The 16,306-nt window shown below is 46.0% G+C and overlaps 1 protein-coding gene across 6 annotated transcripts in view; it reads left to right on the top strand.

Moving 5' to 3' along the window:
* The first annotated feature begins 8,488 nt into the window (after nt 1–8,488).
* Nucleotides 8,489–16,306, top strand: part of RASAL2 (RAS protein activator like 2) — a 162,958-nt gene continuing 155,140 nt past the window's right edge. For all 6 annotated transcript variants that reach the window (XM_088170342.1, XM_088170340.1, XM_088170341.1 and 3 more), the window contains exon 1: nt 8,489–8,660. In XM_088170342.1, the coding sequence (XP_088026468.1) occupies nt 8,501–8,660 (160 nt within the window). In that variant the 5' untranslated portion in view covers nt 8,489–8,500. The remainder of the gene's footprint in view (nt 8,661–16,306) is intronic.

Raw genomic sequence — 16,306 nt, 5'->3', positions numbered from 1 at the left:
CCTGCTTTATTCCTGGAGAAGCACTGCTGTATTTTTTCCTGGGACACTTTCAATTGACTTGGGTGGAATACCTGATACCCCAAAAGCTCTGTAGGCACAGTATGAGCAGCAGGTACCTCCTGGAGGGATTTTACTTCTTGAGAGCATCAAAATCCTTGCAGAGACCCTGGCAGGAAAAACAAAGGCCTGAGGAGCGAGACCTGAGGCTCACATGGTAACCAAAGGAGCCCAGACCTTCTCAAGAGAGAACACTGCTCAGAAACACAAAACTACATCACGGCTCTGATTGTGGCTGTGGTCACATGCTTAAATCCTTGTGTTCAGTGGAGGTGTAGCTGTTCAGGTGCTTCATCTCAAGTGCCCAAGATATTTCTGTGAGTTTCAGCCTGCCTCTGTATCACTGTCCTGAATTTCCTCCTTGCAATCCTACATCTTGATTGCACTCTTAGGGCTGAAGGGCTGCTGTGGCCAGGACCAAACAGCCATTTTCTACCATTCCTGCATTAAGACTCAGTTTTTGTTTGTGCAGCCCAGTTCTGGGATTCCTGCATCTTATTTTAAATGCAACCTGAACAACCACAAGCATCAGCAGAAAGCTTTAATGATCTCTGTGTTTTTAACAGGGACTGAATATCTCATCCATGTCACTGTGATGTCTGCTCCTGGACCAGGGCCAAAAATGGCCTGTGGGATAAACTTTGTTCACAGGTGAGTGGCAGGGATGCAATTCCAACCCAGCCCCTTTGCAGGTGCCATCCTAGTGGGATGCAGGGCTGGACTTGGCTTTGACAGCTGGCAGCTGTAGTCAAGCATTTTTGTGCGGTCCATGAGGAAATTCCCCAAACTGGCATCCACCCCCTGTAAAAGCATTAGAAGCTCTGTTTGTGGTGCAAGGGAATGTGTATCAACTGTCAGGGTCTGCTCATAGGACAGGGGAGAAGGCTGGATGTTGTATTTCTGTGTGTGTGAGCTGTTACAACCTCCAGAGCAGTGTTTTTCCTTTATTTATTCAAACATCTCAAGGAACAATAGATTGCTGGACTGGGATGGGAGAGGAAGAGTTTGTTCCTCCTTTCTTCTGAAGCGTCAGCATGTCACAGTGCTCTTGATCACTCCTATTTGGTGAATGATCCCATGGTAAATGTGGAAGTGCAGCACGGAGAACCCCAGGGCTATATTTGTAATGAAGAGCCATCTCCAGGCTACACCAAACAAGGTTATTTGTGTCCTGGTACAGCCTTTGTTTGCAAACAATGGCCTCTCTAGGTAACCACACTACAGAGCACAAGTGCCTATTTATTTGCATCTGCCTCTGCTCACAATAGTGAAGGAAGGGAACCCATCTGTTTGGGCAAGGGAGAACAAAAATACAGCAGAGGGAAGTTGGTTACATTTTTAATACAGGCACCCCAGAGAAAGAAGCCCATGATTCTAGAGATGTAAATAAATCTAGCGATTACTCTTTTCTCAAAGTTCAAGCCAAGTAATCTAACTGGGAGCCAGACAAGAAAAATAGAGGCAAATAATTAATTCTTTCCTTGCTGGCCTCATTTCTTGCTCAAAGACAGAACCCCAACCTCTTTGGCTGAATTACAGTCCAGGAACTGCAGCCTTTCACTGACCCTAAGTCCATCCCACGACCTTTTCTGCACTGACTCATCATAGCATCTGTTGTTGTCACCTCCCCAGTGTCCTGGGGACCAGCTTTATCACAAAAAAAAAGACCTGTTCAAAGGCTACATTTCTAAATGCCAGTCCTGGGCTGCCTGAAGACGATCCAGCCCATGAAGAGAAAGATGGCAGGTTTGTCACAGTCTTGCCTTTGCTTGTTAGAGTTAGTTGGAGAGTTTTACAGATCGGTTCTGAAGGTTGCTGGAGGCTAGTTATTTTGTTTTAAAGTCAGGGCAGCAACAGACAGGCAGCCACTATTAAAAGGAGAAATTTTAAAAAAATCATTTGGGCTTTAAAGGCAGCTGACTGCTTCTGACAGGCTGAAGGATTTTTCATGTCTGGATATTCCTGACCTGCAAGGTGAGGAGATCTGCTGTCTTGGAAGAGGATTTGAGCAGCTCCAGCAGACAGAGAGGAACCTCCACCTTCTTTAACAAGGGTCCTGTGCTGACTTGTGAGAGCCTTTAATCAGACATCAGGTACCCTGGCATGGCCATATCCAGTCATTCCTTGAGCTTTGTTTCCAAAGAAAAGATCCAAAATCAGACCTTTCTTCATTTCCCTCCTCCCCAAATCCCATGAGGGAAAAAATTACATTTAGTGCTGCATATGTCTTCAGATTTGCTTTTTATAAAGGGATTGGGATGAAGGCACATTTCACCCTAAGAACATCCTGTTGGAAGGATAAGGTGCTGTTACCTCATGCTGCTCCTTTAGTCTCCACTGAATAGTTTTACTTAGGTTGAGAGAATGTTTCTCAGCAATTAGATTGAAATTGGCTGGTTTGGTGCACTTCTGACACATTTTGCAAAAATACTTGATGTGCCACAAAAGAAGTGACTCATACGAGGAAGAAAAATGTTTCTCTGCTAGAAAAGTTATGAAAGTTAAGACCTCACAAGGGTTCAGTTGGTCACCCCCCAGCCCGAACTGTCCACAGCATCACCAGGGTTTATATTTGGATGATGTTCTCCCAAGACTGAGTCACATTTCCTGCTTCGAGTTGCTCCAAAAGGCTGCTGTTTCAGGCAGGGTCCACATTTCAGTCTGATTCATGCAATAGGCAGGAGTGGCCCTTTCTGCTGCTTTTGGGTGGACTTGCATTATCCAGTGCATATGAAAATTAGACCCAAGCTGAGTAAACAAATATTGATCTACTCAACCTCAGGTCACAGCTGAGAATAGCATTCTGAAGGAGTATATTGAAGGGGCAGGATCACATCAGAGGGTATAAATGCAGGGTGAAATTCAACCCTGCTCCAGGGAGTTTGCAACCTTAGCACAATCAATAGGAGCATCTGAAAATGCTGGTCTCATTTGGGTTACAAAAACCCTGTGTCTTTGAGTGCTTCCTCCTTTAGCAGCTGAGTGTAAGAAAATAATTAATCAACAGTCCAGAGCTGCTGAAAAGAGAAGGGGGAGTGATGCTGAAAAAGCTGTGTGTCAGGGGCACGTGGGGCTATAAGTAGATTGGGATGGGAGCAGAGGCACAGCCTGTTTGAGAGAAAAGCAGGGCACTGGGATACCCCTGCTTGAGATGATTAATGCCAACCCACACCCCATCATCACTCAGGGTATGAGCATTCCTTTTAGATGGTGACTTGTGCTGCTGAACGTGCTATGTGGTAATTTTCCAGGTACTTGGCCATTTGACTTGAGGGTTTTTTAAACATGCTGGATGAGATGTGATGTCTTGTGAGCACTGGAGGGGAGGCAGCAGAGCACATTTTTCCCACTGTGGTGAATTAAGTAGGATGCGCTGCTTTCCCAAGTAGAGTCCCCGACCTTCCCGTAGCTCTGTAGGGTCACAGTTTATTTGCTAACACCTTAGAGAAAAGCCAGAGCCAGCTGGTCTTTCCTCAATAGTCTGAGCTTTCCTCCGAAATCTACATTGTGATTTCAGAGGAAAATTCAGACTATTGAGGTTGGTGTATTCAGACCAATAAGGCTGACTCATTGCAGGCCTGATCCCTGACCAGCAAAGTCTCTGGGACTACCAAGAAAATTATTTTCCAGTCATAGGATAGTTTGGGTCAGAAAGGACCTTAAAGATCATCCAGTTCCAGCAAACTGTCTAGTCAGATGGGTTTTCCCTGTTTTCTCCCCAGCAGGATACAAGGAGAGGAGCAACCATCCATCAAGGCACATTGTCACCAGCCCAGCAGGCGGCAAGCCCCAAGTGTGGAGGGGACAAGCTCTCACAAGCCCACATTTTTGGGCCTGGTTCCTGTTTCACGTGGCAGGTTGGCCTCGACCCAGTGCCTGCCCCAACAGAGCAGGACACGGCAGCTTGAAATGGGCTGTGGGGAGAAGAACAGCTGAGATCCCGGCATGTGTATAAATAGAGACAGAACTGTTATCCTGATGAAATGAGACCAGATGTTTCTCCCAAATCCCTCCTCTCTGCTAGTGAAAATTATAATTTACTTACAGTGGGGCAAAGCAGGCAGCAAAATATTTAAGACCAACTAATGTTGGGAAGTCAAAGGGGCAAAATGCCTCACTGGAGTAGGGGTACCATGCCCTGTGATGGTGCAGGGATGGATAGAGCATGGTCAGAGTGGGAACCAGAGGAGTCCCTTGCTGCTTCTGTTCTGTTTTTCTGCTTCCTATCCCAGTATTAATGGGCTGAGTTTTAAAGCCCATGCCATGGCCGCTTTTGTGACGTAGAAATTCAGAGTCAGCACATGTATCCTGGAGGCAGTTGGCACAAGATGAAGGAGGGATGGCAGCAGCAGTTAAAACTGGGTCTTGGCTCTTTAATATTTAACTTTCTCCAGTGCTTGGGGTTTTTATTAATCAGTTTGTGTATTATCTGCCATCCCCATTCAAAGAGGGTTTTAGCACAGAGATTTCAGTGCTTAATCCCAGGGGCAGGGAAAGTGGAAGAGTCTCTCTGAAGGTTCCAGGGCTCAATCTGGCCTCAATTACACCAGCCTAAATCAGCAAAGAGTGGCCACGACAGACTTTGCTGTGACCGCGTTGGGCTGCAGGTAACAAAATTAGGGGTCAGTCCTGTATCTCTCCAGGAGACACCTAAGGCTCTAGCCACAAGGGAGTTCCCAGGAGGATATAAACATTGTCAGACTGGCTCAGAATAAAGGTACACCTTGGGCAACAACTAGGGCCTGGCTGTGGCCAGCTGCAGATGCTTAGGAAGGGATATGGGAAGACAGAGAGTATAAAAGGATCCTTCCTCTGGCATTTCCTCCCGGCTCCTGGTAATCAGCAGTTGAGGGACTTCCTAAGCTGGAAGTTGCATGAATTTGTGTAATCCCTTTTGGTTTTTTTCCCATTCATTTATACTTTTGGCCTCCATGACATCCTGTGGCAGCAAGTTCCACAATGTAATTATGTGTTGTGTGAAAAAGTACTTCCTTTTGTCTGCTTCAGACCTGAGTCCTGAACATTTCTCTCCATGTTCTTGAGTTGTGAAGAAAAGGGAAAAAGAATTCCAGGTCCATACCAGACTGCTTTTGACCTCTTCAGACTTCTCTATCTTTATTTGCCCCAAGGTTTTGTTCTTCCAAACTAGAGTCTCCTTGTTTTTCCAGTCTTTCCATCTCATATGGTATCTATCCCATCACTTCCACTGTCCTTACTGCCCTCCTCCATGTCTCTTCTCATTTTCTTATTGCCTTTTTTTTTGAGATAAGATCACTGAAGTGAGACTTGCTCACTTCTGAAGGCATGAATTAATTCTCCTGGAAGAAGGTCAGCTCAAAAGCTTTCTTCTCTCAAGTCACACTGTTATACTTTGATTTCTTCTACAACACATAAAGCAGTCTTGGGCTTAATGAAAATACACATGCAGCTCTCTTCAAATACTTGGATTTAACCTATTCTGAGCAAACCCCCAGCCCTAATTTAACTACTGTCTGTGGGTTAAAATGACACCCACAAGTAGATCAACTAATGGGGCTGGTTTATACAAAGGGAATTTCATGCATGTGCTTACATTACTTCTCATTTATGCCTTCACAAATGCCCTGAGCACTACGGGTGAAGACCCCCAGCCAGAACAGCTGAACAGGCGAGCATGAAACTTGGGAGTCTCTGGTTTCCACGACATTTTTATTTATAAAATAGATCTATTTTTGCTCCTGTCATGCCCGCAAAACCAGTCTTCCAATTTTAGTCATCTCTGCTCTTTATTGTTGTTTATATAGTCCTGAACCCCATGAAAAAAGGCTGGAGAATGGATTTTGTCTTCTTCTGCCATGTGAATTTCAGAAACCACACTAGCCAGTCCTTCCAGACCTTGCTGTTAGGATGGCTTGATCATACTTGCAGATACAACCAGTCCTCACTTGATGAGAACGAGTTGTTTCTTTCTTGCTCTGCTCCTGCATAAACGTTGTCCCAGGATTGTGCAGCAGCTTTTTTTAAACTCCACTTTTGGCAGAAGCTTAGCAGCCACATCCTTCCCTCACAATTTGCCAGCTCCTCTCCCGCTTCTCCAAACAGCTTCATCCCCCTTTCCCCTCATGTCTGCTTGTGTGAGTTTCCTGCAGCAGGGAAAGGGCCCAGGCTCAAGTGAGGGATGGGGATGCCTGTCTGGGAGGCTGGCAGCAAGAAGGGAGCTATGGGGAGAGTAGGAAGGGAAAACCTTGAGGAGTTTATTGGATTGTGGCCACTAAATGATAAGCTGGGAGAATATGTACATTTTGTATTATCAGGAGCATTGGGAATGAGCAGGGGCTGAGAGCATGTAGGAGGGAAAAACTGCTTTTCCTTCTGCTTTATGGTATTATTATGGCAATTTATGCTGATGTCTGCTCTGGAAAGAGTGTCCCACACACCCTCAACTCTCAGAATTTTAGAAATCATGCTGCAGAACATGTTTTAGAGTGAGAAGGAGAAAGGAAATGTTACTGGGTGTCCCAGCTGTACTGCTTCTGAGAGGAATCACCCCCGTCACAGTGGTAGAGGGTCAAATCCTTGCCAGATTTCATCCTGGTTTAACTCTTCCTGGTTAAAAGGGAAGTTTTAAAATCCTTTTTTCCCAAAGACTCGAGGCTGACACCATTAAACTCACTGTCTCTTTCTTTCCCTGGTCTTGTCTCTTACCTCCTAGAACCTCAGGAAGCGCCAAACTCACTGGTTTGTTTTAAACGAAACAAACAGAGGGATAAAGGTCCAAGAGCTAATCCCAGCACAGTGAGATCCTACAAGCCTCTTCACTGAGGGTGTCCACCCTCTACCAGATATCAGGTATGAATCTGTAGGAAACTGGGCTACGCCAGTTCTGCCAAACACGAAACAACCTAACATTTGGAAGAAGGTTTCTTCGTTTGCTAACTCAGCCTGGAAATCACAGCAGGGTGCATACGTCCACCATGGCAGAACTCATCCTGTTCTCTCCCAGTTGGGTATAGAATGACCCAATTGTAGGGCGAGATTCAGGTCAAGCTCTCAGTCAAGCATGAGACAGAAACTCAGAGAATGAGGTTTCATCAATTAATCATGGGGATGGCAGGACTTTTTTCCTCCATTGAAACAGTTAATGCAGCTTCCATTGCAGACCCAACTATATGGTGTGAGGATACTCCAACTCACTTGGATCGGGAGGGCACTGTTCACTGCCACTTTGCAAGTCCTCAGCTCCCAAGAGGAGCTTTTAGGGACTCCTAAGACACACCTTCAGGTTCGGGCAATGGATCGGGACCTGTCAAGCTGCAGAGCTTAGAGAGTTACCGTCCTTCTTTTCTAAGTGAAGTTGCTGTTCTTCAGCGACAACTTGCTGGGTAAACCCTCTTTATTCTGCTCTGGTGCAAAACCAAACAAAGGTGTGGGAGCTGTTATCTACTTTAAAGCAGCTTTATGGCACCATAATTGCTACAGGTCCACACTAAATCAACCTCTCTTTCAATAAAGAAGAAATTGTTAGTGCCTTTAGTCTGTGTACAGAGGTGAGCCCTTGGAAACAGCCTGTGCTAATGGAGATAATCACTGGATCTGAGTGCTTGAGTGAACCCACACAGCTCATATTGATCATAGACAGGCGCAGAATCAGTCCAAGAGATTTTGGGATGGAACCCAAAGCTGAACCCTTCTGCTCACCTTCCCTGCAAATTCAAGTCCCAATGCCACGATTTAGAAGTCACTGCAGGATGTATGCTTTATTCACAGCTTTATTGTAGTGGGGGAGGCGAGCAAGCAGACATTCAGGACAAGCCACCCTGCAAATCCCCTAAATGAAATGCATTTAGTCAAGCCAGTTGTCCTCTTTTCCCCGCAGCACATCTCCTCGTGTACCTGAGAAACAGCCTGTGTGAGCGCATTAAAGATTTATAAGTCTCGGTCAGGCGAGCGAGCGCAGGTCTGAGCCTGGGGAATCCCACGGCAGCCGCTGTTTGAGAATCAACCCATCGGCCTCGCGTCGCTGCGGCGTAACTGGGAGAGCGGGCGGCCGTGAGAGGAATGCGGCCCCAGCCGGATTATCCCGATTTGTATTCCTCCGGGACGCCTCTCCCGAGGCGTGACTCCCCTTCCCGCCGCTCTCCCGGCGGGGCTGAGGGGAGGAACCATCTTGGGTCCCCTCCGGGGCCGCCACACGAAGCCCCGCGCAGCGAGGCGGCCCCGGCAGGAGGCGGGGGCCGCGGAAACAGCTGCGGGCGGCTCGGAGGGCAGCCGGAGCACAGCCTCCCGCCATCGCCCTCAGGCCAGGGGCGGGGCGCGGGGGCTCCGCCCGCGCTGACGCGGAGGGCGGGGAAGGGGCGGGCCCGAGCAGGGAGGGAGGGAGGGATGGAGCCGCACTGAGGCGAAGCGGGGCCGGGGCGCAGCGCGGGCGGCGGCGGCGGTGGCGCCTGCTCGTCCCCACGGCAGCATGGAGGCGGCCGCGGGAGCGGCGGCAGAGCCGGCGGCATGGGTGGCAGAGCCCTTCGTGGAGCCGGAGCCGGGCTCGGAGGAGCTGGAGGCGGGCGGCGCGCTGGACCGCGTCCTGCGGGAGTCGGTCTGCCAGCAGCAGGGCTGGGTCCGCGTCTACGGTGAGGGGCGCCGGGGCGGGGAGCGGCGGAAAACTTCCCGGCCCCAACTTCTTTCTCCCTTTCTTTTTCTCCCCGCTGCCGAAGCTCCCAATTCCCCGTGGCTCCTTGCCTCCCCCCGCCCCGTTCCCGGAGCCCAGGGGTTCGCCCCGCGCCACGCCTTTCCCTCTCCCGAGGTGCAGGATGCTCTGGTGTCGGGATCCGTGTCCAAAGCTTTTGTGTGCCCGGAGTCCCAGGATGTGCGCTTGGGATGCGGGTGCCGGCAGGGCTGAGCACTCCCGGATCTAATTAGTATTAATGAGCTACTTAAGGCCTGGGAGGTGCTGATACCGTGGGTCCCGTCGCCACAGACTTACTGGTCTGTGTTACATTGGCACCTTTATAATTTATAAAAAGGATGTTAAGATCTTTAGCAGTGCAGGACGAGGGGTTGTTTCCCCTTCTTTGTCAAACTCTCCCTGGTATGCAACCTTTTAAAATTAGCTTGATTTATGTGGCCAGGCCTCTGGTTTGTTTAGGCTTCCAGCTGAAGTGCAGTCGGATTTAATCTCTCGATCAGCACCTAAATAGTGGAGATTCTGTTTTATCTTTTCCTTGTCTCTCCCTCCTGTTTGTCTTGGTAATCTAAGGATAATTACTCCCACGTTTAAGAGTGAAGAGCACCGCAGGCATTATTTTGTTTTCCCTCCTGTAACAAATTTGATGGTCCAGCCTTGAAAAGGCACCAGTTGTGGTGTGTGCACGTTACCTTTGTCTGATCTTATTATTCTCGTCCCCTCCCTGGAAGTGGTCAAGGCCAGGTTGGACGGGACTTGGAGGAACCTGGTCTAGTGGAGGGTGTTGGAGCAAAACCATTTTGAAGGTCTCTTCCAATCCAAACAATTCCACGTTTCTGTAATTATGGAGAACCTGTATAAACACTCTTATTGGTACTGTTTTAGATGTCTTATGCTGGTGATTGTTCCTTTTGTCTTCCTCCCCTGTCCTGAATCCCATTGAGATTCTCCAGGCTTTTCCCGACCTGTAAAACTAGAAGCAAATGCTCTCTGTGTCATTGATCTGTTACTGGTTGCGTTATTCCTGAAACACAACAGTGACATGAATAAGTTATCTGCAACAACTCTGCTGCTTTTCTTGGCTGATGGCAGGTAATTATTGTGAGTACCACCAGCCTGAGCCTTCACACATACCAAATGAGGAAGATCAAGCTGCAGGTTTTCTGGAGAGCATGGTCTGTTCAAAGACCTTTGTGTTTATTTTGGAAGCTTGAAAAGCTGGTGGGTTGAGGTTGTCTGTCTGCTTTCTGTCTGGTGCATCAATGAGCAAAGTTATACTTAGCACAATTAATTGCAATAGAAGTTTGGGATTTTTAGTAGTTTGCACTGTGTTTAGCTTGCTGCTTCTTGCCTACCTTGCTTCCATTAATCCCAGCCTAGAGCTGAGACTATAAAATGCAGCCTTATGCAAAAATATCTCTGCTATTGTTGAGAGGAGTTCCAAAGAAAGCAGTTTGCCTTCGGATTGTTTTTGTTGAGATTACTTTCTAAAGGTAGTATGAGAATGTGCTTAAGAAGAGGATGTCTGGCACCAGCCTATCTGATTGTTACTCAAAGTTGTATCTTCCATGAGTGGAAGCAGGTATGTGCTTTCAAAATTAGCCAGAGTGAGGAGCTTGTTGATAAAGTCATATGTTGTGATGTGCTTGTAGTTTGACACTAACATGTAGATAAATGGGAAAAAATTCCGTGACAGGGCCCGGCTAGCTCACAGGCTATAAAAATCAGCATATACTTCAAGCACGTGAAAATACATCTCATAGCCCAAGGACAATAACTAATTATTCATAGTCTGTGTTTAAAAATAACTCGTTATCCCTCTCCCTCATAAAGAATCTGATGTGGTAGCGTCTTCTCTCCTTCTCCAAGAAATTGCAATCGGATTAGCTAGTATTTGTTTGTTTCCTCCTGCATATTAGCCTTTTTTTTTCCTTGCGTGAGCACATCTGGAGAAGTTTGTGGACAATGAATCAAGCTGAAACTGTGCCATGTTTGTGCACAGCTAAATATGGGTTACAAGCCCATGAGTGACAAGTGTTATTCATAGGATTAAAAGTAAAGCCTTGCACAGTTGTTTGAGGAACCACAGCAGCATAGCGAAAGAAAACAGGAGCAGAAAGCTTAGCCTTATTGTCTGATAAACAATGAGAACACTAACACTAACACTAATTATTTCACCATGAATGGCTGGGGGAGGGAAGGAATATCGAGCACATGAAAAGTGAAGAAGCGTTTTCTGGCATGGCAAGAAATACAGCTTTTGATGTCACTGCATTTCTTTTCCACATATCTCTGTGATCATGAACTGCTGTGTAGGGGAGTTATTGCAAACGAAAGGTGTCTGTCTGAAAAGTGTCCCTGGTACTGAAAACGTGTATTTTAAAGAAAAAGAGCTCAGCAGCCACTTCAAAACAGACTGCTGTTTATTTCTGTGCATCTCTACTTGGCAGTGGTGTGCTATCCACTTTGTCTCTGTCCAAAGAAGTAATTACTGCCATGAGGGGAGCTGGTCTGGTTGCAGAGCCTGTAAAACTTCGTCTGTTAGCACAGAGAAAAGAATTTAGCAGTAAAGTCCCATCATTGCTGGTCTCTGCGGCTTGCCAGCAGTAGGACAGTGATGTGAATACAGTAGGACTTTACAATGTCTGGGATGTGATTTCAGTGTGACACTGAGGTCTTGTCTGACTTCACTATGAGATCTAAATCACAGTCTGGCTATTTTTGCATTTCCTGCCTTAGCTGCACTAGTTCCAAGGGTGGCTGTTTCATTCTGCGTTCTGGAGGTTCAGCAGCTTCTGCTTAAGTGAATTAGCCAAGACATTATCATGGAAATACAGTTTCCTCACCCACGGATGGAGTTTGAAATATAATTAGTTTCCTCTAACCTGATGTTTGTATAGTGGACAGAAGCAGCAGATTTGCTTGTCAGAGTGATAGGTTTAATTGCTCGTGAAACACAAATCATGTGAGTGCTGTTGGATGATGTTTCCAAGAACTGGTTTTTGACACACAACTAATGTTTCTGTAAAATATGTATCGACGTGTTCTGGGTGAGGGCCTCCATTCAGATTTGTGCCATGTGTGCAAGGGGTAGGAGGTGGGAGGTTTCTTGCCTGGATTAATGCTATGATTCTTTTAATTTTTTTTCTCTCTCTAAAAGTGATAACTGACTTTTGAAAGCATCCACCCATGTTTCAAGATGTTTTGCTCTGCTCTTTGAACTAGGTTTTGTGAGGAGGAGGCAGGGTAATAACTGAATAGACAGCATTTTCACTTCTAACTGTGAAAACAGAGCAATTACACTGCCTGGTGTGGCTGACTGAACATCCATGGATTTTGCAGGAATGATTCCTAAAGTCAGCATCACAGCATTGGTGTTAAATGTTGCATGTGATGGGGGTAGAATCAGTTTTTGCCTGATGTATGGTCTGTGTCTAAACAGGTTGCAAACTTGTGTGACGGGCTTGTCGGATTCATTGATGATGTGCCTGCTCCAAGCTCACTGCAAAAGTTCCTGTGCTAAAATTGAAAAAGAAGAGTTGCTGAAATATGTAAAAAATAGCACAGGGAAGAGTCTGTTCTTAAATGCTCATCCTGTGAACAGACATTGTTGCTCTGGGGCCTTATCTGGACTAGGAAATGTCTTTTTCTTTTAGCAGCAGTGCTAAAACATGATAATAATTGCACAAACTCCAGTGCAGGTGGGATGTGGACTCTTTGATCGCTTTGTCCTCTAATCCTGCGGGCAGTCTGGAGACTTTCCTCACTGCTGGAATGACCCTCCTTGCCCCCCTTTCTCCTGGCAGAAGGAGAAGGCTCTTCAAGCATATGCTAGAAGGGCTCCATGACTTTTCATGGACATCAATCTGCAGACAGAGCTCCACTGGCTCTAACTCCAGAAAAAATTAGACCCTAGACCCTGTGCAACCAGACAGAAACATCTCTTGGCTGCCTTAAACCTGAGTTCCAGGCTTTTAAGTATTGGCCTTCAGAAAATACCAGACCCATGCTCAGGACTGAAGCCATGGTAATGTACGTGGTGTCATGTGGAGATTAAAAAATAGCTGTGGCTTGGGCACTGAGTAGAAGCATCTCCTAATCATGTGAAATTCAGTTCAAATACCCAATTTCTGTGAGCTGTCCATTCCAGCAGTTTGTTGTCTGCCTTGCTCAGCTCTTTTAGATCAATGATTTCAACTCTGTTTTGAGGGGTTTCTGGTTCTTTACAGTCTGCCTCGCTATGACTTTGTAAGTAGCTTTTTATATTTACCTTTTATTTTTATATTCTCGTTTTATTCCACTGTTTGCAGTCGCATCTAAAACCGCATAGATTATCCATTTCCAAACCATCTTGCTTTGGATGAATACCAAGAGGCTTTGGTGACAAGTAGCATCTTCTTGTCAGCAGATCCTTTCCTTCCAGCCCTGCTCAGGCTGCTGGCCGGCTTTTTTCCGAGATGTGCACGCGGGGATGGGAGTGTGAGCCACCACCCTCCCTGCCCGGGGTCCTGCCTGCCCCCCGGCTTCTACCCGAGCCCCAATAGGTCCCACCAGGTGGCGGCATCTTCATTGCGGTGGTGCAGGACCTGGCGAGGATGCCCGAAACACGCGGGGGGGATCCCGGTCCTCTCCGCTTCCAAACCTTAGCACTCATCTCCACAAGCTCAGTTACAAAGTGCTCTAGAGGCCGGCTAACAAGGGGGAGGTGGGAACGGTGTAGTTAACGTAAAAACAAAAAAGCCCCTCATAGCCAAGCAGCGAGGCAATCTGATAGGTGAGATGGCTGTTACTGAGGGTTTTCTCCTACTTGAGACATGTACAGTCAGCTGGGCTGGGGTTTGTATACCTCTGCCTTTCTGAGTGGGTATGGAGCTGCAATTCCTTGCAGGAGAACATTTGCTTTTAGGAAGGATTTAACAGGAGATAAGGTGGGGATGTGGCCGAGACCCTTGGAGAGCTGCACGACATCTGTGCAGCCAGTCTTGTGTTGGAAAGGAGAGGTCAGTGTTCACGAGTGTTCCTTTCCCCTCTGATCAATAGGCTTATTTTTAACTCGACCAGAAAGTTGGTGCAAAAGCAGGCTTGAAGATAAACCTTGTTGGGCCGGGAAATGTAATTTCCTGAGTTTTTTGGACAATGCGTGCTGTGGTGATGTTTGACCTTATCGTAGCCTTCAGGTATCAAATGAGGGACAGACGTTGAATACTGACAGCATAAAGCTTTTGTTCGTTTTGTTGAAATGGTAGGTAACAATGAATTTTAGTTGGAGACCCATTGTAAAAGGCAGAGTTTAATCCAAACCGAGGTTTAAAGTGACTGTGTTTGCTCTGGATGAAAAGTGTGCTGTGGGCAGAGATGCTGCTTTCCCTTGCCAGCCGGCAGCAGGGAATATCAAAAGAAGTGCTCTTACAGGTGATCTGCTCATGCCTGCTCTATTCCAGCTCCTCTAATAGCCCTTTTTGACTCCAGGGAATTCTTACAAGCATGCAGGGCGTGAATTACAGATCTTCTCTGCCTTGTTCTCCTGTGCAGAGGTGACTTGGAGTGGAGCTCCAAGGGCTGGACACAGCCTGTTTTCTCCTTGGTTGCTTTACTCTGAAATCTTATTGCAGAATCAGCCCTTTGACATTAAATCTGTTTGTCTTTCCTCTTTTTAAGGAACACTGACAGGGGTTTATATATAAATGAAGTTCTAAAAATTTTGGGGGGAGTTTTTAGCTGGACTCCTTCAGCTGGCTGTGTTGTTGCTAGTGTTGCCTAGGTTACTAATTTATTAAGTCACTTAAATATTTGGAGGCATCAACAATACTAGAGTATGCTGGGGAAAATGAGGATGACATTATTTTAAAACACTGGTTTCCTGACTCCTGTATTTCAGTCACACGATTTATCTCTGGCTGAACATTTTCATGTGGTGCTGTTTCCTATTTTTAAACAATAGGGAAAAAAAGGGGAAGATAAGAAGAGCATAGCTGTGACCTGTTGACTTATTATGAGATCATGGATTCCTTTTAACTGATATTTATAGATTTTTATAAAAAATAGCTGAGACTTCAGTATTTTCTGACATACATGCCTTTTTAGCCTCAGGGTCAGAAGTTAAGCTCTCATCTGAATTCTTTCGAATCCTCTGTGAAGACACATAGTAATAATGGAAATACAAAATGTATCTGCAAGGAAAGTAACCAAGTGAAAAGAAATATTGCTGCATTTTGGTTTGTAAAATTCTCTCAAAGCCCTTTGTGTGTTTTGCCACCCTCCTATCTCAGAAAGCTTTTATAAAAGTGATCAGGAAGGGAATAGTATTTGTTAATTCTCTTTAATAGGGTTTAAAAAGGTCACAAAAATGTAGAAAGGCTCTTCTCCAGGAGTCGGGATTATTTTTAATTGTAAAACGAGTTGGAGCAGTGCAAGTAATAAGCTCTTGGAGGTGAAGGGGTCTTTGCACTTAAGTAAATGTAAAATCAAGTCCTGGATTTAGATCCTTTATTATCTAAAGGGATTTTTTTTTCCAGCTGGGAATACCCCATTAGAAATTAGCTCTTACACTGCAAGCACTGGCAGGCAGTTAAACACATTAATTCTGCAATCTGTGGGAAAACGACACCCATTTCAGCAGATGTGAGATGCGTCTGGTGTGGATTTGCATAAGAATGCATATGCTTCTCTGTGAGTTTCTGCTTGATTAAAACTTGCCGGCACCTTTTCTCTTCCTCTGGTGCTGTGTCTGCATTCTTGGATATTAATGATTTAATTGAAAATACCCCGGTTTTTTCTGTCTTAAGATAATTCATTTTATTTGCACAGTGCTGCACTGTAGATGCACTTGGTGCCATATAGACAGAGGCTGCTTTGCTTGTCTTTTGGAATTTGTAGCCAGGACCGGAGAATAAAGGATACAGCAAACATGAAAAATGGCAAATGTGTTTGAAAGTGGATGGAAGATTACACGGTGCAGTATCAGGAGCGGGGAAGGGATTGTGTGTATTCAGTCCTAGCTTTCCAAGTGGGAATGCAAATCGGTACTGTGATGAGAGGAAGAGAAGTGTTGAGGAATATGTGACTAAAAATTATCTTAGACTTAATCCCTCCCATGTTAGGATTTCACAGTAACAGTCCAAGAGATTCAGCAGAGCCTCTTTACCTCGGTCCTGTTCTCCATCTGGATGGCATGAAGAGAGTGTGGAAAATTCCTTCAGGTAGACCATAGATACTCTAGCATTCAATCTGAGAAAGCTTTCTTAACTCTGGTAGTAGGGAATTGAAGCAAGGTACTGGGAGGCAGGATATTGGAAAAGAGGAAGATTACTTGGATTTTGACTTAAGATTTCCAACAAGGAGACAAAAGTTCCTAGGAATAAACATTGTGTCCATTGTATCCAAGTAACATGATGTAACAAACGCTGGATGCTCACTGCCACCTCTAGAGCTTCAGGAGATGTTTTGTGCCGGGAAAGGGAGGAATCTTAAAGCAGAGGGGTCTGTGGGACAAGCACCAGATGGCAGTGAGCCAAACTGCACCAACAGCAGCTTCATGCCCTCCTGAGAGAGCTCTGATGTTCCCCAGCTCTGGAATAGCAGTCTTCAGGGTTA

The sequence above is a fragment of the Sturnus vulgaris genome, chromosome 9 (assembly GCF_052056855.1).
Source record: "Sturnus vulgaris isolate bStuVul1 chromosome 9, bStuVul1.hap1, whole genome shotgun sequence".
NCBI classification, from domain to species: Eukaryota; Metazoa; Chordata; class Aves; order Passeriformes; family Sturnidae; genus Sturnus; species Sturnus vulgaris.
This window is presented reverse-complemented; position numbering and strand designations above follow the sequence as displayed.